Source organism: Carassius carassius, chromosome 43 (assembly GCF_963082965.1).
Source record: "Carassius carassius chromosome 43, fCarCar2.1, whole genome shotgun sequence".
Classification (NCBI taxonomy): Eukaryota; Metazoa; Chordata; class Actinopteri; order Cypriniformes; family Cyprinidae; genus Carassius; species Carassius carassius.
This window is the reverse complement of record NC_081797.1, coordinates 5820524-5845919: the sequence shown is the minus strand read 5'-3', so window position 1 is coordinate 5845919 and position 25396 is coordinate 5820524. Positions and strand designations below refer to the sequence as shown.

At 35.7% G+C, this 25396-nt stretch overlaps 1 protein-coding gene across 1 annotated transcript; it reads right to left on the bottom strand.

Annotated features, from left to right (window-relative positions):
• Positions 1-530: 530 nt before the first annotated feature.
• LOC132124540 (intestinal mucin-like protein) lies at positions 531-22760 on the bottom strand. The gene is made up of 29 exons (XM_059535597.1): positions 22626-22760; positions 22246-22484; positions 20936-21119; positions 20383-20560; positions 20113-20294; positions 15765-15834; positions 15510-15640; positions 15387-15418; positions 15011-15155; positions 14605-14691; positions 14147-14187; positions 13850-13969; positions 12964-13059; positions 12750-12869; positions 10981-11076; positions 10756-10875; positions 9955-10050; positions 9726-9845; positions 8920-9015; positions 8695-8814; positions 5758-5853; positions 5543-5662; positions 4311-4406; positions 4086-4205; positions 3646-3744; positions 3419-3538; positions 1928-1967; positions 1636-1755; positions 531-951 (listed from the first exon to the last, which is right to left on the bottom strand). The coding sequence occupies exons 2-29, from the start codon at positions 22474-22476 to the stop codon at positions 935-937; spliced, it is 3093 nt and encodes a 1030-aa protein (XP_059391580.1). The 5' UTR covers positions 22477-22484; positions 22626-22760; the 3' UTR covers positions 531-934.
• Positions 22761-25396: the final 2636 nt, after the last annotated feature.

Here is a 25396-nt window from a genome sequence, read left to right as displayed (position 1 = left end):
TGTAAATTTAGTTCAACTCCAGCCACAGGTACAGTTTTTCACAGGAACTGAATCTTACACAACATTGGTTTGTTGTACTCCCAGAAGTTCTGGTAATCTGGTCAAGTTTTCTTCACAGTAAGTAATACTGAAGATGCTACAATCGCAGGCCACAACATAGCCCTGGACAACGGTTATTATTCACAAATATCTAAATCAGAATTAAGTACTCTGTAATAAGTTCCATTAAGAACGAGTATGGTGGGGAAATGTGTAAAACCAACTGAGAAACGCTGTTAGACAGGTGCATGTTAAAGTCACTTTCAGTAGGTGGACCACAGTGCCTTCCTATGGTGAGATGTAGGAACGGCAGAGCAAATGACAATACCTTCTTTGTGGCCTGGTAGGTACTGAATGTGTTCTCTTGATATTAAACAAGGACTACATTTTAGGATGTACATTTCATCATTGCTTGACAGTTGGTTTTGAAGTGTTCGTGCTCAGCTTTATTTCAGTGCACTTCTCTGAAAAAAAAATCCAGGGGACTGTAATTGATGCTCTTTATTATGCTTTATTGTGATTTTAATTCAGTTCATTGGAAAGAAAAGTACATCATTATCTCATGCATTACCAGAGAGTGTAACAAATAAAAGAAAAAACACCCAGGATCCCTTCTGTGAGATAACAGACTAGAGTTAACCATATCCGTAAATCAAACCACACAAAAAACATTAATGGTGCAATATTAGCCAAAACAACTATAGCCATTAATGCACTGTAACAATCATATTAAATAATTTCCATTATTGGATGTATATTTTGAAATTTTAATATGTCAGATTACTGAGTTATGTTCAAATCAGCAGTCAATTAGGATCTATTCTTATCGTAATCTTATCCAGTCGGAGGGTAAAATTCTCCTCCTGGCAGCAGGAACAGCTATGCATCAAATCGTTCATTTGCATCGAATACCTGTGCAAGAAGAAGAAAAAAACAACATTATAGTACAGCTGAATGTGCTTACATTATTTTATCCTAATATACACTGTCCCCAAAAAGGTTGGCTACCAAAAATGAATGTTGAAGATTTTCCAATAGCTTTTCACTTAAAGGTGCAGTATGTAAGTTTTTGACTCTGCTAAATCATAAATATACCATAATATGTTTGCAGACATTTAAAAAACATGCTAAGTTAACATACTTGTTTACATTGTTTATTTGAAAAACAATGCTACAGTCAGTTACTCTCTTTTGAAAATGTGTGTTCTGGGCCAGAAAGTGGGTCTCTGTTTTGGTTTGTGAAACCCGCCTACTGACAGTTTACCCAATTTTATTTCGGCACCCGGCTTGCCAGTTGGCGGAAAACACATTTCATTCATAGAAGGAGGGTCCGGGTGAAAAAAAACAACCCCTCTCAGTATTTTGAATTTGGACTGCAATACCGAGTTCAACCACTCAGTGTCAAGCCTACATACAGCACCTTTAAGTCTGTTGAATTGATATTACAATCATTGCAGGAAAAAATTTAAATTAATTTAATTAGCAATGACATATTGATATCTCATATATCTATATATCTATACACATATGGATAATTAATTTATGGAAATTATAATCCCATCAATAACTAACAATCAACATTTGGTAGTTACTCACATCGATTTACACATTCACAGTTTCCAGTGCAGGATTTAACTTCTTTATCATTAAAGGAAGTACAATCATTGACATCCAGACGGGTGATGTTCTTCTCAGGAACACAGCTGAGGTGTTCACCTGAGAGATAAGAGAGGTATGTAAGCCAGTGACTCTAATGAACAACATTTTATATAGTGCCTAACGTGTTATTTTTAATTTGTTTAACATATGTCAAATGATCTGCGGACAAGCATTTTAATAATTAAACAAATAATTTGTTTGAGGATGTTCAGTGTAAAGAATAGCGTACATGTCTGGCAACATCCATCTGTGTCATCTTTTAATGTTCCCTGTAAAGACAGCAATAATAGAACACACTTTTTAAAATGGAGAACGTTTACATATTTCTCAAAGTATGGCCATCTCATAAAACATAAAGTTTTCCAAAACATTGTATATTTTATACTAAAAAGTACATATATTATTTTCTTGAAAAAATACTCAAAATTTTCAAATCCTAAGCTCAAAGAGTTAACACGGCCAAATAAAGAATATTCACACCATTGTGTTACTCAGTATTACTTTCTTTCAAGTATGAAACATGTACAGTATGTGTGTGTACTAATTTTGGTCATATATATATATATATATATATATGAGGGGCCGTACAAGCCATAATTTATTCTGGCACTCTCACACACTTACATTCTCCATTCACATGCATACATTAGTACTCTAACACACATACATTCTCCTTTCACATACGTATATTTCTACCTTTTTTTAAGCAGGAAGCCACTCTCAGACCAAGAAATACATGTGCAAGAATTACTCAGCTCTCCCTCCAAATTTTTTATTTAATGATGCTATTTAAAGTAATCCTGTTTTATTTCCCAATACATATTTAAAGTTTTTAACCTTAACATATCATTTTTGTTATTATTTTCCTTCAAGATTATTTTACTTTCTTTTATGTAAAGTAATTTGAATTACCATTGTGTACGAAATGTGCTATATAAATAGACTTGCCTTGCCTTGCCTTGCAATGAGTCCAAATCTTGAGTTATGGAAATAATATAAAGATATCGTTGTCTCCAACTTGCAACTTTCTACTTTTTACTTCCAAAATTAATTTTAAAGAAAGAATCCATAGACACTTATTAATATGTGTAACTGGCAACGCAACTGAGGCTGAGAGTGCATCGGCGCATCCTCAGACACAACTCGCTTAAGGGACGAGGCCATGTAACCTTTTCACGATGATAATATTTATTTAGTCATTTATTTATATTTTAAAACCCACATAGCTTGTTGAAATACGTGTGTGTGTGTGTGTGTGTGAGAGAGAGAGAGAGAGAGAGAGAGAGAGCGAGAGAGAGAGAGAGAGAGAGAGAGAGAGAGAGAGCGAGAGAGAGAGAGAGAGAGAGAGAGAGAGAGAGAGAGAGAGAGAGAGAGAGTAGAAATGTATGCATGTATGTGAATGGAGAATGTACGTGTGTGAGAGGGCCAGAATGAATTATAGCTTGTATGGCCCCTCATATATATGTCAATGTTTGGAATAACATTAGAGTGAGTACTGTTATTAACCAACCCCCCCACCCCCCATCACACCTTGATATTATACACAAACCCAGCTGCAACTTTTTTTTGCCTTAATTTAAAAGTGTGTTTCTTTCTTTGTGTTAAATTTTTGGAGAGCACTGAGTCTGGAAAAAAATAAGAAAACCTACAATACATCAAAGCCATACATCCAAACTTAAGCAGTAGCAGAAAGCAACAGTAATACAAAATACAAGCTTACAGGCACACAGTCATTTGGATTAAGGTAAGGGCATGTTTTAATGCTCTCCACAATCGCAAGTGAGCCATTAACTTCTTTGCAGGTACCAGTCGTACATTTAAACTTGTATGCCTCTTGAACCTAAACAGAAAGGCAGAGAGGCTATATGAGGTTTGAAAAACAGCACAGATACTTTATCTGATTAACTAAAAGAATTAAGAAAACATTGAGAAAATTTGACCATGTACCTTGAGATTAGGTGTGGTCTTGTCTGGTGCATCGTAAATACAGCAATATTGTTTACATGTTCCACAGCACTCTTTTTCTTCTTTCACATATTCAAAGCACTTGAAGGAAAATAAGTTTGTAGTTTAATAGTTCACTCCTTTTGACCGACTCATTAAAAGGAACCAGAGCCAGATTCACAAAACATTAAAATCTTCTTAACTCGCATTTTCAATCGTAAGTTTAAGATTGTGTAACAATAAAATTGTTAAATTAAAATTCTTATATAGTAAGTAAAAAAATTATTTCACATAACTTATTAAAGTTTTTTTTTTCTTAAGAAGATTTTCATCACAAGTGTAGAATCAATGAGGAAAAACTGTATTGCATCTGAAAATGACAGCAATAGAAAATACATAGAAAACAAGTGTGTAGAGGAGTTAAAGCTAGTGATTTTACTTACAGGTTTACAGTCACGTGAACTGGTGTAAGTGCACTTCTCAGTGATCTTCTCAGTCACAGGCAAGCCATCAATTTCACGACAGGTAACATTTTCACATTTGTGCATGCGGACTTCTCCAACCTGACAAAAGACAGACAGACTCAATGAGGATTGAAGAATAGAGCATAATCATTGTCTGATGAACTAAAAGAATTAAGAAATGTGTACAAAAGTTTACAAATGTACCCTTATCATATATGTGTTGTTGTCTTCTGTGTAAGTACAGTTCTTTGGTATACATCTTCCACAGCACTCTTCTTCTTGTTTCACATATTCAGAGCCCTTGAAGGGTAAAAACAAAACAGATTAACAAAAATTGAGCATCGCGTTAGTTCAGTCAGGCCACGTTAGTCACGCTTGCATCAGCTGACAGCTGTTCCTGACGTGTACCAATCCAGTCTTGACACCTATCACCTGCAGTCTATTTAAATTCCCATTCTTCAGTGTCTCTTCCATCGCATCACTGCTTGCAATTAACTCCCTCCTCCAACCACAACTCCACCAACTGAACCTGTAATCCGATCTAACTTTGTTCTTTCTTTACAGTCTCTTCATTGGAAGCAGTCTCACATTTTGTTTACAACTCACGTAATTGTGAATTGTAATTATACAATATATGCTTATAATGGTTCTGTTCTGTACCCCAGGGGGGTTTGTCTTGCTGCTCTCCCCGCTCTATCCAAGCATGGCTGCAAGGACAGGCATGTAGAGCGCTGCCCAGAACATAACCATACCGCCAACACTAACTGTATGCAATTATAATTGTCATAAATATACTTGACGGAAGTGGTCCTGATTGAACAATTTTAATTCTTATTTTAGTTCCATTTTCTAAATGAAATTCCAAACATAGGTTTGGGTGGAGCCTTATCATTTAGTTCTGTCAATCATCATTACAAGCCCTTATAATCCAGCAGTCATTGTGCTATCTCAGAGACAATTCTTCCAGCATCCCTCCACCTCCCCATCTCCTCTGTTTCTGTTATTCCCCTTCAATGTAGTCCTGAGATGGGGGGGGGGGGGGGGTTGGACTCTGAGCTCAAACAGAGACTCCTGTTAGATCCCACATAGAGGACAGCAAGCCAAGTCCATTTACCAATAACCATCAGGACTGGATGGGCAGGCGAACTTGTGAATTTAAGAATAAAATTATGATTATTTCATATTCCCCCAAATACTTTATTTTTTATATAGCTAGTTCTTAAGACAAAACTTAAGAAGAATTCAAATACTTGAATAAAATATTGTTAAAAAATCTACTTAAAGTTAGAATTTTTTTTTTTCTTAATAAGACCTTGGCTAAATCACAACTGTAGAAAAAATTAAGAAAAACTGTACTGTGTCAGAAAATGACAGCCATACAAAACGCATAGAAAACAAGTGTGTAGTGTGAAGTTTAAGCTAGTGATTTTACTTACAGGTTTACAGTCACGTGAACTGGTGTAAGTGCACTTCTCAGTGCTCTTCTCAGTCACAGGCGAGCCATCAATTTCACGACAGGTAACATTTTCACATTTGTGCATGCGGACTTCTCCAACCTGACAAAAGACAGACAGACCCAATGAGGACTGAAGAACAGAGCAGATTCATTGTCTGATGAACTAAAATAATTAAGAAATGTTTACAAATGTACCCTCATCATATATATGTTGTTGTCTTCCGTGTAAGAACAGTTCTTTGGTACACATCTTCCACAACACTTTTCTTCTTGTTTCACATATTCAGAGCCCTTGAAAGGTAAAAACAAGTTTGTAGTTTAATAATTAATTCCTTTTGACAGACTCGTTTAGAGCCAGATTAACAAAATTTTAAATTTAACTCTTTAACTAGTAATTTAACTAGTTCCATTTTCTAAATGAAATTCCAAACATAGGTTTGGATGGAGCCTTATCAGTTATGAACGTTCTGAGGTGCGCAAGTATTTTCTGGAAAACACACGGCGAACGTAGTTCCAGGCAGCTCTCTTGACCCCATTACAGTTCATATCACCTCGCATAGTAAAAGCTGTAAGAACGGAAATTACAGGACTAACAAAAACAACAACATGACAGACGATTTTCTGAAAGTAAATACACATGACATTTCTAACTAGCGAGGTAATAACAGCACTGCTTAGAGACGCTGCTGCAGCCTAATTCACACAAGCTATCTGTCTCTCTCGCTCTCTTTCTAATAACTTCATTAATAACTGCATTAGAATGCTAGAAATGACTCATGCCTCCATTACCAACTTTAAAATGACATTTTGGAACCAGCAAATGAGGCGTTGGATGAGATGCAGAAGAAATAATCCTAACTCACAATAGCGATTTAAGTACAAAAACCGGACAAATCCCTTTAAATATATAATCTGATCGATGTCTTAAGGTGTGATAACCATAGTATAAGTGGAATAATTGACTTCGGGCTGTTAAATTATTATACAAATATTGCACACCCAAGGTGTAACAATCCAAAACCACCTCAGGTGTGCATTATTTGTCTACTAATTCAATGGCCCGTTGTCAATTATTCCTTATGGTAACACTTTAGAATAATGGTCCATTAGTTAATGTTAGTTAACTACTTTAGTTAACATGATCTAAGCAAGAACAATCCTTCTACAGCATTTATTAACCTTAGTTGATGTTAATTTCAACATTAACTAATGCATTATTCAAATCAAAAGTTGTGTTTCTTAATATTAGTTAATGCACTGTGAATTAGCATGAACTAACAATGAATAACTGTATTTTCATTAACTAACATTAACAAAGATTAATAAATATTGTAATACATGTATTGTTCATTGTTTGTTACCATTCCTTACATATACAGGTGCTTCTCAATGAATTAGAATGTTGTGAAAAAGTTCATTTATTTCAGTAAATAAAGTAAAACTTAAATTGTGAAACTCGTGTATTAACTAAATTCAATGCACACAGACTGAAGTAGTTTAAGTCTTTGGTTCTTTTCATTGTGATGATTATGTTGATATACTGTACAGGTACTCAATACTTGGTAAGGGCACCTTTTGCTTTAATTACTGCCTCAATTTTGGCGTGGCATGGAGGTGATCAGTTTGTGGCATTGCTGAGGTGGTATGGAAGCCCAGGTTTCTTTGACAGTGGCTGTCAGCTCATCTGCATTTTTTGGTCTCTTGTTTCTCATTTTCTTCTTGACAATAGCCCATAAATTCTCTCTGGGTTTCAGGTCTGGTGAGTTTGCTGGCCAGTCAAGCACACCAACACCATGGTCATTGAACCAACTTTTGGTGCTTTTGGCAGTGTGGGCAAGTGCCAAATTCTGCTAGAAAATGAAATCGGCATCTACAAAAAGCTGGTCAGCAGAAGGAAGCATGAAGTGCTCCAAAATTTCTTGGTAAATGGTTGCAGTGACTTTGGTTTCCAAAAAACACAATGGACCAACACCAGCAGATGACATTGCACCCGAAATCATCACAGACTGTGGAAACCTAACACTGAACTTCAAGTAACTTTGGCTATGAGCTTCTCCACTCTTCCTCCAGACTCTAGGACTTTGGTTTCCAAATGAAATACAAAACTTGCTCTCATCAGAAATGAGGACTTTGGACCAAAGGGCAACAGTCCAGTTCTTTTTCTCCTTAGCCCAGGTAAGACGCCTCTGACATTGTCTGTGGTTCAGGAGTGGCTTTACAAGAGATATATGACAACTGTATCCAAATTCCTTGACAAGTCTGTGTTTAGTGGCTTTTGATGCCTTGAACCCAGCCTCAGTCCATTAATGTGAAGTTCACTCAAATTCTTGAATCTATTTTGCTTGACAATCCTCATAAGACTGCGGTTATCTCAGTTGGTTGTGCATCTTTTTTTTCTCCACACTTTTTCCTTTCACTCAACTTTCTGTTAACATGCTTGGATACAGCACTCTGGGAACACCCAGCTTCTTTGGCATTTTTTTTTTTTGTGGGCTTACCCTCCTTGTGAAGGGTGTCAATGATTGTCTTCTGGACAATTGTCAGATCAGCAGTCTTCCCCATGATTGTGTAACCTAGTGATCCAAAATTAAAGACCATTTTGAAGGCTCAGGAAACCTTTGCAGGTGTTTTGAGTTGATTACTTGACTGGCATGTAACCATATTTTAATTTGTTAAGAATTGTTAAGTTGGTGGGTTTTTGTTAAATGTGAGCCAAATCATGCCAATTAAAAGAACCAAAGACTTAAAATACTTAAATGTGTGCATTGAATTTATTTATTACCCGAGTTTCACAATTTGAATTGAATTACTAAAATAAATGAACTTTTTCACGACATTCTAATTCATTGAGAAGCACCTGTAAACCAGGAGTCATTGGGATATCTCAGCGGCAATTCTTCCAGCATCCCTCCACCTCCCCATCTCCTCCTCTATTTCTGGGCCTTGGGACTCTGAGCTCAAGCAGAGACTCCTGTTAGATCCTCCATAGAGGACAGCAAGCCAAGTCCATTTACCAATAACCATCAGGACTGGATGGGCAGGCAAAATCGTGAATTTAACAATAAAATTATGATTTCATATTCCCAAAAATACTGTATATAATAATAAGTTTAAGCTAGTGATTTTACTTACAGGTTTACAGTCATGTGAACTGGTGTAAGTGCACTTCTCAGTGCTCTTCTCAGTCACAGGCGAGCCATCAATTTCACGACAGGTAACATTTTCACATGTTTGAATGCGTACTTCTCCAACCTGACAAAAGACAGACAGACTCAATGAGGATTGAAGAACAGAGCAGATTCATTGTCTGATAAACTAAATGAATTAAGAAATGTTCACAAATGTTTACAAATGTACCCGCATTATATATGTGGTGTTGTCTGCTGTGTAAGTACAGTTCTTTGGTATACATCTTCCACAGCACTTTTCTTCTTGTTTCACATATTCAGAGCCCTTGAAGAGTAAAAACAAGTTTGTAGTTTAATAATTCATTCCTTTTGTCAGACTCGATAAAAAGAACCAGAGCCAGATTTACAAAAACAATTTTAATCTTAATTCTTATTTTAGTTCCATTTTCTGAATGAAATTCCAAACATAGGTTTGGGTGGAGCCTTATCATTTAGTTTTGTCAATCATCATTACAAGCCCATATAATCCAGCAGTCATTGTGCTATCTCAGCGACAATTCTTCCAGCATCCCTCCACCTCCCCATCTCCTCCTCTATATATATTATTCTCCTTCTATGTAGTACTGAGTTGTGGGGCGGTGGGACTCTGAGCTCAAGCAGAGACTCATGTTAGATCCAACATAGAGGACAGCAAGCCAAGTCCATTTACCAATAACCATCAGGACTGGATGGGCAGGCAAATTCGTGAATTTAAGAATAAAATTATGATTCTTTTATATTCCCCAAAATACTGTATTTTTTTATATAGATAGTTCTTAAGACAAAACTTAAGAAGAATTCAAATTCTTGAATGGAACAATTGTTAAAAATTCTTCTTAAAGTTAGAAATGTAATATATATTTCTTAATGAGACTGGCTTCATCACAACTGAGGAAATAATTAAGAAAAACTGAACTGTGTCAGAAAATGACAGCCATACAAAACGCATAGAAAAAAAGTGTGTTGTGTGAAGTTTAATCTAGTGATTTTACTTACAGGTTTACAGTCACGTGAACTGGTGTAAGTGCACTTCTCAGTGCTCTTCTCAGTCACAGGCGAGCCATCGATTTCACGACAGGTAACATTTTCACATTTTTGAATGAGTACTTCACCAACCTGAAAAAAGACAGACAGACATACCCAATGAGGACTGAAGAACAGAGCAGATTCATTTTCTGATGAACTAAAAGAATTAAGAAATGTTCACAAAAGCTTAGAAATGTACCCGAATTATATATGTGGTGTTGTCTGCTGTGTAAGTACAGTTCTTTGGTACACATCTTCCACAACACTTTTCTTCTTGTTTCACATATTCAGAGCCCTTGAAGGGTAAAAACAAGTTTGTAGTTTAATAATTCATTCCTTTTGTCAGACTCGTTAAAAAGAACCAGAGCCAGATTAACAAAAAATGTTTAAATTTAACTCTTATTTTAGTTCCATTTTCTAAATGAAGTTCCAAACATAGGTTTGGGTGGAGCCTTATCATTTAGTTCTGTCAATCATCATTACAAGCCCTTATAATCCAGCAGTCATTGTGCTATCTCAGCGACAATTCTTCCAGCATCCCTCCACCTCCCCATCTCCTCCTCTAATTCTGTTATTCTCCTTCTATGTAGTACTGAAATGGGGGGGGGGGGGGGACTCTGAGCTCAAGCAGAGACTCCTGTTAGATCCAACATAGAGGACAGCAAGCCAAGTCCATTTACCAATAACCATCAGGACTGGATGGGCAGGCAAATTCGTGAATTTAAGAAAAAAAAAAAGATTCTTTTATGTTCCCCAAAATACTGTATTTTTTAAATAGATAGTTCTTGAGACAAAACTTAAGAAGAATTCAAATTCTTGAATAGAACATTATTAAAAATTCTTCTTAAAGTTAGAAATGTAATATATTTTTCTTAAGACTGGCTTCCTCACAATTGTAGAATAAATTAAGAAAAACTGTACTGTGTCAGAAAATGACAGCCATACAAACACATAGAAAACAAGTGTGTAGTGTGAAGTTTAATCTAGTGATTTTACTTACAGGTTTACAGTCACGTGAACTGGTGTAAGTGCACTTCTCAGTGCTCTTCTCAGTCACAGGCGAGCCATCAATTTCACGACAGGTAACATTTTCACATTTGTGCATGCGGACTTCTCCAACCTGACAACAGACAGACAGACTCAATGAGGATTGAAGAACAGAGCAGATTCATTGTCTGATGAACTAAAAGAATTAAGAAATGTTCACAAAAGCTTAGAAATGTACCCGAATTATATATGTGGTGTTGTCTGCTGTGTAAGTACAGTTCTTTGGTACACATCTTCCACAACACTTTTCTTCTTGTTTCACATATTCAGAGCCCTTGAAGGGTAAAAACAAGTTTGTAGTTTAATAATTCATTACTTTTTACAGACTCTTTAAAAAGAACCAGAGCCAGATTTACAAAAACAATTTAAATTTTAACTCTTATTTTAGTTCAATTTTCTAAGTGAATTTCCAAACATAGGTTCGGGTGGAGCCTTATCATTTAGTTCTGTCAATCATCATTACAATGCCTTATACTACGGGGCCGTTGAATATTTGAATCTGATTGGCTGACGAATGTTCTGAGGTGTGCAATTATTTTCTGGGAAATGCACAGTGAACTTCACGAGTTATCACTTACATATAATTAGCTGAAGTATGAAAATGCTTATTTGGCGTGCTGTCCGGGGAAGGGCTCCGAGCTTGGGAATGGCCCGAACCTAGAGTACCCCCCTCCCCGTATAGTTGTAAGATGAACTCGAAGTGAGGAGATGGGGTGGAGGAGGGATGCTGATAAACCGTCAATGGGTAGAGGTAAGTAAGCTGTATTTATACTGTGGTGTTGATTAACTTGATTATGCTCCACCGGTGTTGATTAGGCTAAGTATCTGATGCGCTCCTCTCGAACCTTGTTAATAAAACATAATGTAGTCCCAGGCAGCTCTCCTGACCGCATTACATTTCCAAATCACTTCGCATAGTAAAGCTGTAATAATGGAAATTACAGGACTAACAAAAACCATATGATGATTTTCCGAAAGTAAATACACATGACATTTCTAACTAGCGAGGTAATAACAGCGCGGTTTAGAGACGCTGCTGCAGCCTTATTCACACAAGCTATCTGTCTCTCTCATGTTTGCGCTGTCTCTCTCGCTCTCTTTATTAATAACTGCATTAGAATGCTATCAACGACTCATGCCTCCATTACCAACTTTAAAATGATGTGTTGGAACTAGCAAAAGAGGCGTTGGATGAGATGCGGAAGAAATAATTCTACTCACAATAGCGAAGTACAAAAACCGGACAAATCCCTTTAAATATATAATCTGATCGATGTCTTGAGGTGTGGTAACCGTAGTATAAGCGGAATAATTGACTCTGGGCTGTTAAATTATTGTAAGAATAATGCACACTCGAGGTGTAACACTCCAAAACCACCTCAGGTGTGCATTATTTGTCTAATAATTCAATAGCCGTCGTCAATTATTCCTTAAATATAATCCAGCAGTCATTGTGCTATCTCAGCGACAATTCTTCCAGCATCCCTCCACCTCCCCATCTCCTCCTCTATTCCTGTTATTCTCCTTCTATGTAGTACTGAATTGGGGGGGGGGGGACTCTGAGCTCAAGCAGAGACTCATGTTAGATCCAACATAGAGGACAGCAAGCCAAGTGCATTTACCAGTAACCATCAGGACTGGATGGGCAGGCAAATTCGTGAATTTAAGAATAAAATTATGATTATTTAATATTCCCAAAAATACAGTATTTTTATATAGATAGTTCTTAAGACAAAACTTAAGAAGAATTCAAATTCTTGAATAGAACATTGTTTAAAAATCTTCTTAAAGTTAATATATTTTTTTTAGCAGTCATTAATGTAATATATATATTTTTTCTTAATAAGAGTGGCTTCATCACCACTGAACTGTGTCAGAAAATGACAGCCATACAAAACACATAGAAAACAAGTGTGTAGAGGAGTTTAATCTAGTGATTTTACTTACAGGTTTACAGTCACGTGAACTGGTGTAAGTGCACTTCTCAGTGCTCTTCTCAGTCACAGGCGAGCCATCAATTTCACGACAGGTAACATTTTCACATTTGTGCATGCGGACTTCTCCAACCTGACAACAGACAGACAGACTCAATGAGGATTGAAAAACAGAGCAATTCATTGTCTGATGAACTAAAAGAATTAAGACATGTTTACAAATGTACCCTCATCATATATGTGTTGTTGTCTTCCGTGTAAGTACAGTTCTTTGGTACACATCTTCCACAGCACTCTTCTTCTTGTTTCACATATTCAGAGCCCTTGAGTGCAAAAATAATTTTATTCAGTGGCACCTCTATACTACATGGTTAAGTCACATCTTTTTATTGAAACATGAACAACCAGTCAGTAAACAAACTGATGTGTCTCACAAAGCTAAAATACACAACAACAGTGATTCCTAGTTCATTTCAAATAGTATATAATCAAAAACTTACTCGCAGTTTAGTAAGGAAACTTACTAAAGGGCTTCAGTTAACCCTTTGAATGATTAATTGGTATTCTGATTCAAACCACTGTCTTACCAGTAGGTTCATGACTCTTTTGTGAATAATTTTGATTGACTCATTTGTACATGAATCAGACATAACTGCTCATGCTGCATGTTTGTTCGTGCATTTAGGCAACATTGGTGTGCACTCTAAAGTAATTTGTAATTAACTAACTGCACCTCATGAGATGATTTATGATAAAAGCACTTGAAGAAGCACACATGGTTTGTGACTGTTGTCAACAACGAGTAGATTTTAAATTTTTGTTAGAAAGCTGGATTTTTTTCACATTTATGGCCATTTTAGTCACAGTATGGAGCCCTGTGAGAGAGAATGCACAGAGAGTATAGCTAAATGCGAGATCTTGTGACATCAGTCCCAGTAATCAGTAAGAAGAATCAGGATGAACGTCACTGGTCAGTGAGCCACAATGTCACTGGTAAACAAGATGGCAATATCACCACTCTAAAATCATCAGCATAGTACTTCAGAAAGTGACAGCCATACAAAATACAAGTGTGTCATGTGTGGAGTTTCGGCTAGTGATTTTTTTACGTACAAGTTTACAGTCAATCTGCCCCAAGAAAGTGCACTTCTTAGAGCTCTTCTCAGTCACGAAGGAGCCGTTAATTTGACGGCAAGTAATAGTTTCACATGTGTAACGGCGGACTTCTCCAACCTAACAAAAAGACAGACTATTTTGAAGAACAGAGCACATTCACTGGTTGATGAAGTGAAGAAAATTAAAACAAATATAAAAACTTGATACAAAAATTCTAATTTAAAGCCCTTGCTTTAATTTAGTCTTTCGTTTATAATTAATTATTACGGGGAAAAAATGAACCTAGCAGCTCACCTTGAACTCTGTGTTATTGTACACACAGACATCTTTAGGCACTAAAAAGTTAAAAAATAAACAGTTTAGGAAATTGCTTCTAGAGAAACTTCACCCAAAAATAAAAATTCTGTCATCATGGAACACAAAAGGAGAAATTATGAAGAATGCACTTTCAAAATCCTAGTCAATCATTTCAACTTGATTCACAAAACTGACCGATACAAACTGACCAGCTTTGCCTTTCATTTTCTAACACCACATAGTTAAACGGGTATGAAATGATGTGATAAAAAGTTAATGATAAGAGACATATGTTTTCGATATGAGCCATTCTTTTAAGAAGTTGCAGTTTTCTTAGAGGAAAAAAAGATTCATTTAATTTCATGGTAAAAATGCCTTTTTTGGTCAATAAAAAAGGTTTTGGACAAACAATAATGATATCTGAGTAGGAATCAGTAAGAACATTTGAGACTTACTGCAGGAACAGGAACTGGCCGTTTTATTTAATGCTAACTGAAATCCCACATCACATTTCTTCATAAGACATTGTTCCAGATCGCAAACTGAATGGGTGAAGAACATTTAAATTAATATCATTGAATGTTCTGTAACATTGTTGTGTTTATGGATATTATAAGGTCAAAGTGGAAGAAATATCAAGTGGTTACATAATCATTTGACATCAGCATGTTCAAACTACATCAGCCATTTAAGTTTAAATGTCCTTTAAGTCCTTTTTTATTGTTATTGCCCACGTAATGTTGGTAATTACTATCAACTTGTACTATGTATTCATTGTCACGGCTGAGAATCTTTTGATCAGCAATATCAATGCACATTCATCAGATTTATTTGATTCTTGATAAATTCTTGATGACTTACCACAAGTTGGACAGCAGTTTACAACAGTTTTTATATATCCGTCAGGACAGGGCATTTCAGTTGGACATTTTACTAGCTCTTTCAAAGTAATGCCAGGATTTACACATTTATACGAGAAACACTCAAATGTCCACGTGTCCCCAGGCTGCAGAAAAAGAAATAAGCTGAAAAATCGTTTTGGTAATTTTTGTTTTAATTGTGAAAATGTGTGACTTCTCTGATTAAAATGAGTTAACTTTTTACCCTCTGCAGTAGCTAACTAAGAGCAAACTAGCAAAGAACAGCCTGACAGTGACAGCTAAGATGTTTTAAGCCCATAGTACTGCTGTATCATTGTTTCTTTTTGCAAGGCACACTTTAAATTACAGTGACATACCTTTCTAGGTAATCCATCAGGGCCAATGCAATCTGCAAAGAAAAGACAAAAACAACAACAACAAATATGACAAGGTGCATTAAATTAACAAAAACAGAAAGTAAATGAAGAAACACTTCTTACCGCAGTATGATGTACACTTATCTGATGTCATATTAACCCGATATTGGCCATCAGGACAGTAACAACCTTCCACTACAGTTTGGTTACAATCACTGCTGTGACATTCTTTCTCTGTATACATATCATTGTATCTAGTTGAAAAAAAGTAGAAAAAAAGTAGAGATTTGTCTTAATAATATCTTAATGACTGCTAAAATTGCTCTTATTAAAGATAATTATTGTATTTTATGGTGATGAACTGATGAGCTTTATTACGATGTACTGCAGGATTTTTCCACTTCAGGTCCACATGCTTTGTAGATTTTGGGACTTGGACATTTCAATTCTTTAACAGAAATCAATGGCAAGATTTATGGCCCTTTCAGATACAATACAGAGTAGGTGGCCAACCAGAATGTGCTTTCTACTGTCGCGAGCGCCGCTGCCACCATGTCTGCAAAGTGCATTTGCAGCTTTTGACAGCTGCGTGGTGCTTTAACCACAAGTTATCAAACAAATGCATTAAAGCACTTTTTCGCAAATAGCCATCAGCTTTGCCTCACAGCTGTGTTGCATTTGATGGCTACAGTCAAAAGGAATAAAAGAAAACCACTGTAGTTAAATATTAAATTTGAACAGATGAAAATTTAGTAGGCCTACTTAAAAGTTATTTGCGTTTCACAAATTCAAGCAAGATAAATGTCAAGTCTATTAGCCTATGCATACATTTACTCTAATATTCTAAAACTATAATTATTTGTACAATAATGTTTAACTTAATCTGCTTTGTATGAGAGTCATGCATCCGTTTAATCTTGATCAAGAACAACTAATGATCAGTCATTTGGAGCGACATCAGCGTTAGATCACTTTAAAATGTCAAATAGCCTTCGATTTACATGTTATATATAACTGCATCCTTCTCTGTTGTATTCGATTTTGTGAACTGGTTCAAGAAGAACTGGTTAAATCAAATGATTCGTTTGCGAACCGAACATCACTACACTTCAGTGAACGCGCTCACAACAGACCCGGAAGAGAAGACAATGCTGAATAGAGTCATAGTTTTTGCTATTTTTGGACCAAAATGTATTTTCGACGTATTTAGTTAATGTCAGTTAATGTATTTAACTGACCCTCTGATGTCACATGGACTACTTTGATGATGTTTGTCTTACCTTTCTGGACATGGACAGTATACCGTACACACACTTTCAATGGAGGGACAGAAAGCTCTCGGACTAAATCTAAAATATCTTAAACTGTGTTCCGAAGATGAACGGAGGTCTTACGGGTTTGGAACAACATGAGGGTGAGTCATTAATGACATAATTTAAATTTTTGGGTGAACTATCACTTTAATGTGACTATAGTGCCAAAATATGTGTTAGAACTAGGCCTAGCCTATAACATGCAACAATAAGCCACCTTCTCAATTGTTTTATTTTTTATGGCATAATTCACATACACTGTAGCCTTAAATGTAATCTATACAGTTAATGTCCAAAAAAAAAATTCTACGATTTCTAGTTTTTCATGTCTCAACTTTATCCTATTATTCTTGTATTTATTATTATTATTATTATTTATTTATTTATTTATTTTTAATGGTGTGAGTCAGAGAAAATTGCAACACGAATAAAGTCTCATGACCGTGCAGTCTTGCACACATTGATATGTATGCTTGTACGGTGGACCAACGGCCAAGGTCAGGATTTTTCATTCAAAAACTTTCTTTAGCCTGTATATTGAATTAAATGCCCTTAATACAACATAAGGAAACTGTGTGGGTTTTAATGTTTTCATAATGAATGTTTAATAACCATAACATGCAGTAAGAGCCTTTGTGTAAATTACTTTTTTTATGCAGTAGGCTGCAGCCTATACGACTATCTCACGTTTGGAAATTAACTTTCTTAAAATTAATTTAAAATTAATTTTCTAATGATTTTTAAGGTTGTTATTATATTATATTATAAATTCATTTTTGTTTTATTTTGTTATTTGTTCTCCGTTTACAAAACAAATATAATTTCTGTCAGTTTGCAAACTGTCCCTTTGTATGGAAGCATATGGGTAGCATTATTCAATTTGGAATGTAATATGCAAAATGACAATGCAATATGTAAAATGACAATGCATTTCTGTATTTACATTTACATTTTCCAATACATTTGTGCAACGTTTGGTGCAAAATGAAAATGAAAATTAAATTACATAATTTTCATTTGCCATTTCATACACCAGTTTTAATATGTAAAATGAATTCTAATTTGAATGCTTTATAAGTTGCAAAATTAAAATGAAAATGTATTACAGAAATGATTAGATATGTATAACATGTTCAAGCAAAAAATGTGGCAAAATGATCATTTACATGCTATTTTTCTTAAATGCATTAACACTCACATTCAAGACACTTACAATTGCATTTTCATTCAATGTCCCGCAATGAATGTAGCAAAATTCAATGTGCACATTGAAAATGCATTCCAAGCCGATCACGTCTCCGCCCCCTCCCGCCAATGTCAATCACTGCGTGAACAAGGCGGGGCTTGCAGAAGGTCAAGAGACTCAAGACTCAAGAAGAGGATTCAAGTGAGAGAACATGGACAAGACCGTTGGTCCGTATACGTTTTGATCATTTCGGTTTATGGCTTCAATATTTCATTAGCACTTGTGGGCGGAGCTGAAACGCTGCTTTCATCTGATTGGTCGAATCTCTCCACCTTCAGCTCGGTCTTTTCATTCTTTCAGGCAGAATAAGAGTCAGTGCGAGTGAAGCACTGTAATGTCTGAAACTACATTCACTGTTAATTAGCATATTTGAATCAGATGTAGCTGGGCACATAATTTGTGTTGCTGCGACTTGCAAGAGACCCCGTTAAATTATTTCTAGGTTGTATACTGTATTGTATAAATATTGTCCCACTGATAAAAACAGTGCAAATAGTTCTGTCTCCTTGGATAACAGTGAAGTGGAAATAAATATAGTTAAATTTATGAAATAAAATTAAATAGGATTTTTTTGGGAAGGTACGTCTGGCCAGTTATACAGCAACATGAGTCTGAAGATCTGAGCTGAATTTGGTGAAACATTAAAGTTCTAGTCTTTGTCAATTACTCTCATAATAAATAATAATAATAATGTTACCCGTATTTTTCGGTAGAAGTTGCATCAGTCCAAAAATACGTCATGACGAGGAAAAAAACATATATAAGTCGGACTGGACTATAAGTCGCATTTATTCAGAACCAAGAGAAAACATTACCGTCTACAGCCGCGAGAGGGCGCTCTGGGGTAGGCTACAGGAGCACTGAGCAGCATAGAGCTAATTTTACTATTTTTATTTCAGAAATGTAACTATATTAATTTTTACAATTATTTATTAATGTCACACACACATACCTAGTGCCTTATGACTTAAAAGATGAGAGTGGTACATTTTACAGACATGGAACTGTTCAGTCTATTATTGATTTTTATTTCCACTTCACTTTTATCCAAAGAGAGAGAACTATTTGCACTGTATTTATCAGTGGGACAATATTCATACAATACTACAACCTAGAAATAATTTGCAGGTCTCAGCAGCACGAATTATGTGCCCAGCTACATCTGATTCAAATATTATGCTAATTAACAGTGAGCGGTGGTTTCAGATATTACAGTGCTTCAAACGCACTGACTCTTATTCTGCCTGAAAGAATGAAAAGGCCGAGCTGAAGGTGGAGCAATTCGACCAATCAGATGAAAGCAGCGTTTCAGCTCCGCCCACAAGTGCGAATGAAATATTGAAGCCATAAACCGAAATGATCAAAACGTACACGGACCAACGGTCTTGTCCATGTTCTCTCACTTGAATCCTCTTCTTGAGTCTTGAGTCTCTTGACCTTCTGCAAGCCCCGCCTTGTTCACGCAGTGATTGACATTGGCGGGAGGGGGCGGAGACGTGATCAGCTTGGAATGCATTTTCAATGTGCACATGGAATTTTGCTACATTCATTGCGGGACACTGAATGAAAATGCAATTGTAAGTGTCTTGACTGTGAGTGTTAATGCATTAAAGAAATATAACATTTAAATGATCATTTTGCCACAGTTTTTGCTTGAACATGTTATACATATCTAATCATTTCTGTAATACATTTTCATTTTAATTTTGCAACTTACAAAGCGTTACAATTAGTATTCATTTTACATATTAAAACTGGTGTATGAAATGGCAAATGAAAATTATGTAATTTAATTTTCATTTTCATTTTGCACCAAACGTTGTACAAATGTATTGGAAAATGTAAATGTAAATACAGAAATGCATTGTCATTTTACATATTGCATTGTCATTTTGCATATTACAACCCAAATTGAATATTGCTACCCTTATGCTTCCATACCTTTGTGCCGCCTGGCTGTATTTTCGGGAACAACTTTAACACGCGGATGACTTGCAGTTAATGCCATGGCCCTGTGGCAGCAGTACACACAGCAGCATTAGGCATTTTGGTTGGCTACCAACTGTATATTATAATATCATGAATTACAACAGTGAAAGCACAATCAAATGCATACACACAATACACGTTAATGTTACTACAATCATGAGTGCTTTTGTGAGTTTACCACATAGCCCTTTGGGGACAAGTGAGCTTCTCCAGTCCACACAGATAGAGTTCTGGCCACATAGATGTGCATAGGCCTCCATACTAGCACAGGCAAAAGACTCATTTCTGTTGAATACGTCAAGTTTACATGCCTCGTAATATTCCCAGTAGGCAACGGCATTATGGCAGCTGTTAAACACACTTTGAACAAAATCCAAAACCCCCAAAAAATCAATTTCACTGATCTTAATCGAGAATAATTAAACAAAAACAGGTGACTTCGCCTTACTTGGTCTTGAAGATTTCACAGATATTTGGAGGTGTAGTTGGAGTTGGATATGTCGGAGTAGGTCGAGTTATTTCACAGTCTGGGGGGACCATTGAAAACTTCTGCATGTTCTCACATGTTTGGTTAATTGTTCCATTAGGAAAACTGCATTCATTTATGGTGCTGTTGCCACAATATCCTACAAATTATAAACAGAATTAAAAAAAAAAAATAGATGCACAAGTCAAATTGCATATTTTTTAGCTGCAAAGAATGAGGATGAAGAAGGACAAATTCAGCAATAATCAATAAATACTCAGGTTGAGCCATCAGATAAAGAATTTAGTTACTCTTTTAAGAAAATTAATTAAGTAACAAAACATTTTATTAATCTTATTGAGGGTGGTTTTCTAATTAAACTGAGTTGTATTAAAAGTATGCTTCAGTCAAGGCATGTCAAACTTCATTGATATTTCAATTTTGTCATACAAAATCTACAAATTACTTTCTTTTATTATGTAAAACCTCTATTAATGCTCAGTTGCATTTGCTACAGAATGAGATTGGTACTCACCACATGATCCCCGCGTATTATTATGGAAGTAGGAGAATGGGAGTCTGATTTGGATGTATGAATCACTAACTATAATCTGAGTGTTGATTTCAGAGATGTTTAGAGTCACTTTTATGTCAGTAGTGGTGATGATGATGTTATCGGTTATATATGTTGGATTCTTCTCTTCATCATTAACATAGACCTAAGGGAAATATTTATGATAAAAGATGTAATACTATGTATTACATGAACTTTCTGTAGAGCAGTATTGCACTGTAAACTCATATTGGCACTTAAAAAAATAAGCCTTTTTAACATGCTTTTTGGATATTTTTAAATAGAGGTCTGCATTCCCTCAGTAACCACAGGACCTGACTGGCTTTTTCTGTAGTACAGTAATAAATCTCTGGACAGTACTTCTGTGATTTTTGGGTAAGAGTGGGTTTTGTGGGTCAGACTGTTCCCTTGTATTTAAAAAATTGTATATTCTATATGATAGAAAGTATAACGTATAAAGTTTATAAAGTATGTATAAAAAAAACTGTTGAGATTACTTGAAAAAGTAAGCCAACTTGGTGAGGTGAGTATTCTCAACAATAGATTTTTAATTCTACTCAATAAAGATACTTTGTTGAGCCAATGTAAATTTGTTTGTTCATGTAATGCTGATTTTCTTATTTTACTAATAGAACAATTCTTGTCACCACAACTGAAACAACATCTTACCATCAAGGTAATTCATATTTTTCTGTTTCCTTGAGCAAAAAAAATAAAAAATTCACCATATTATCAGATTTATGATTATTTACAAATGATAAACACGAAAAGCTAAATTAGTTTAATAAGCAGACAATATTGTCTTTGTTTGCAAGACAATTTACGACTTAGTTTCAACAATATTAAATTATTTATTCAGAAAACTGTTTGACTAGTTTGGGCAACATTTGGGGTAATTTTGTTGGTCTGACAATTTTTTTGTAGTTTAAAGAATTGTTTTTTTTCTTTTTTTTTTTCTTTGAGACTCAAAGGGTTTCTTAAACAGTAAAATGAGCAATTGCATTTCATACAGTGTAGTTGAGTACACAACTATGCACGCACACAGCAATGCATGCATCAAATAAGATGATCATCTGAACAGACTAAGCAGATTGTCTATTAGAATAACAAACCAAAGCATGAACACACTGTCATCTGTGTGGGGGATCTAAATTGCCTTTAACAGTCAGATAAAAACTGGAGCAAGATTAAAAATCCAGTGCAGACCTAGTTTTAAATGCTTAGCAAGAGAATGTGAGATTTTATGAACAAATTTGTCTGAATATACTTACATGGACCACTTTATTTTTGTCGCTTGCCAGCGTGATATTGTAGGATTTGTATTTCACAATTACATACTCTGGACAAGCAAGATGTTTTATAGGATCACAATAATAGTTTTTAACATCGACACTGATATTGTATTTTGGGATGATTTCTTGGAACAAAATATAAGTGCAGTTTCCTTGGATAGCATAGTAATGCCCATCAAAAGTTCTGTAATGAGTGTCAGCCCAGGTCATGCACGAACCTGTTGGCACAGAAGACAAGTTAAATATAAGTTAAATATAAAAACAAGAATTCAATATAATGCACTGACAATGCCATTTTAGATAGCACATTTAAAATCAATAATAATAAATATAATAATAATAATATGATATAAACTCACATTGACACTCATACTTATAGCAGCAGCCATTGTTATAATACACCTTAACAGGATCCGCTCTGTCAAAACATTCAGGTATTGCAGTTATCGGGTCACAAGGTACAGGTTCTGAGATTACTTTTCCACCTTTGCATGTTTTGAAAATAGTGCATTTATCTGTCTGCTATAAATAAAAGAGTAAAATTGATGATGAAAGGTTAATAAAACACAGCATTATTTTTGCATTCAAAGTAACAAAATAATACAAAGCAACCACAATTTTAACTCATTTAAACTGGTATGTATGTGAGAAATAGTATGTGAGAATAGTTTCTAGCTTCTCTTATTACCGTGTCGAATAGAATATCTTCCACAATATTACAGGAGGAGTTGCAATAAATATAGCACTGATCATTTAGATGGTGAATTGTTGACCCTATAATTATAATCAAAGATTTGCAAAGGAATAAATAATTAGAGTTTAGAAGTTAAAAAATTGTTTAAAAATCATGACAATTTCAATGTGACTATAAACAGAGCTGGGTAGTAACGGATTACATGTAATCTGGATTACGTAATCAGATTCCAAAACTCAAGTTGTAATTAGAGTAAACTAGTTTTTAAAATACTCGTAATCAGACTACAGTTACTTTTTATGGATTACATGATTACATATTATTTGCACAATGGTAATAAGTCGTTCACAATTCATTGATTCTTCTAAGTTTCTTTTTTTTAAACCTTCATATTTTTCCAAATAAACCTGCCGCTTATATACATTCGTGATTCTTTGAGTTTTTCCAGCGGAGAGGGGTAGGGATGTCAGAATCATGCTCAGAATAAATGAGCAACAAGATCATGGAAATTGGAGGGGAACACAGCGTGACTGAACATCACTGGATGTTCAGACATCATTTCATTTTTAAAGAAAGACACGGGAAAAATTTCACTATTCAGTGTAAACTCTGACTACCAAGGTCCCAATTTGCTGTCCACAGAAATCTTTTTAGGGCAGCACAATTTGGCGAGAATGATTGTGATTTTATTACTTTCAGTGTAAACAGTGACTAATAATGGATAATGTATTGATAGTATCAAGATCGCGTCAGTTGAGGCTCATGCAGCCGGTCTGACTCGCGGAGAAATCAACACTAGAAGCACAACAGCATGAACAAACATACTGAAAAAGGGCGCCAAGATGGCGTCTGTGTAGCTAAACCGTTTCTGTCTCGCATAAACATTTGTGCAAAACTTAATCTTTTTTTTCCTTCCTTGATTTTTTGCTTAATTCTACAAGTGACTTTATGTTTTGAATGACTCTACAACGTTTTTAAACTGGAATTGAGAATATTTGCCTTTTGGGACTGTTAGAATTGAACGTCTGTCGCGGCCTGCAGAGTGCGTTGATTGAAACTCGCGCTGCCGAAACATAACCTGAGACAAATGGAAGGAATGGCGGAGAGTGTGAAGCGTGTGCATGGTTATGCTAAACCCACTCCCGACGTCGAAGAGGATTTAAACATGGATTGTTTATCTTCAGACACCCCGATCAACAGCCCTCTTCCGAAGATACGACGGCAGGTATCCGAGCCCTTAAATACGGATATACTAAATGATATACTGAAGGCGATTGAGAGGCTGGGAAAAAAGCAAGATGATTTCATGGAGAAGTTACTGGACATTGAAAGGTCTGTTGCATCCAATTCGAACCTGATATCTCAACTCGCCACCAAAGTTGATTCAGTGACCGTCAAAACGGAGAGGGCTGTAACTAAAACTAACGAACTAGGTGTTCAAGTAGCGGCCGTGATCAATGAAAACAACCAACTGTGGGAAAAAGTTGACGAACTGGAGGCATATAAAAGAAGGTGGAATTTGAAAATATCTGGTATTCCGGAGGAGACGGGAGAAAACGTGAAAATGATCGCAATGGATATTTTTTCTCAAATCTCGCCGGGATTGAGAGACGTTCTTCAGACTTCCATTGATGTTGCACACAGAATCGGGCCGAAAGCGGGAGGCGCGAGCCCACGGCGGATTATTGTGCAGTTTTTGTCACGCACTCATCGGGATCGCATATGGATGGACGCGAAAAACTCTGAAGTCCTCAAACAGAAAGGCATCAAAATAACAGAAGATCTGACACAACGGGCGAGGGACGCACGGAATAAACTGTGGCCGCTGGTAAGTCAAGCCAGGAAAGATGGAAAACGAGCTGGATTCAAGGGTTCGGCTGCCATTATTGATGGAAAGAAGATTACAGCGGATAATATGTGAATCATATTAACGCCTCTATCCTTTTTTGGCCAAAAAAGTGACATTGAATCTACAAGTATGACTTTAAAGTAAACTCTTGCTAAGATGGTGTCCTTTTTGTTTTCTCATAGCATTTCTTTTTGAATGTTGGCCTGATTAGTTTTATAGGTTTGGATATTCTCTAATCCATTGATGCTTGATATGGAAGGTTAAAGAGATAAGTTTTGCACTTTGTTCCTTCTCGCATAGTTAACTTTTTTGCCCTCTAGGGCAGATTGTTCTCTTTTTTTGTGTGTGTTTGTTTTCTGTTCAAATGTCATTTAACTTTTCTTGTTTCTCTCTTAATGTTCGGGGGATTCGCGATCTTACTAAACGAAAAGCTTTATTTTTATTTTGTAATTCTAAAAGAAGAGATGTTTATTTTCTACAAGAAACTCATTCTAGTGTTAATGATGAGTCTTTTTGGTCAGCACAGTGGGGAGGTAAAACTTTATTTTCACATGGGTCTACTCATTCAGGGGGAGTTGTAATTTTAT

Bases quoted from the DNA above. Each gene is read 5' to 3' on its own strand.
- LOC132124540 (XM_059535597.1), bottom strand. From the start codon at position 22,476: ATGACCTGGGCTGACACTCATTACAGAACTTTTGATGGGCATTACTAT. The intron at 15,419-15,509 runs GTAAGAAGTGTT...TTTTCTTTGCAG, and splicing joins TAAGTGTACATCATACTGCG to ATTGCATTGGCCCTGATGGA. The intron at 5,854-8,694 runs GTAAGTAAAATC...TTACCTTTCAAG, and splicing joins GTTCACATGACTGTAAACCT to GGCTCTGAATATGTGAAACA.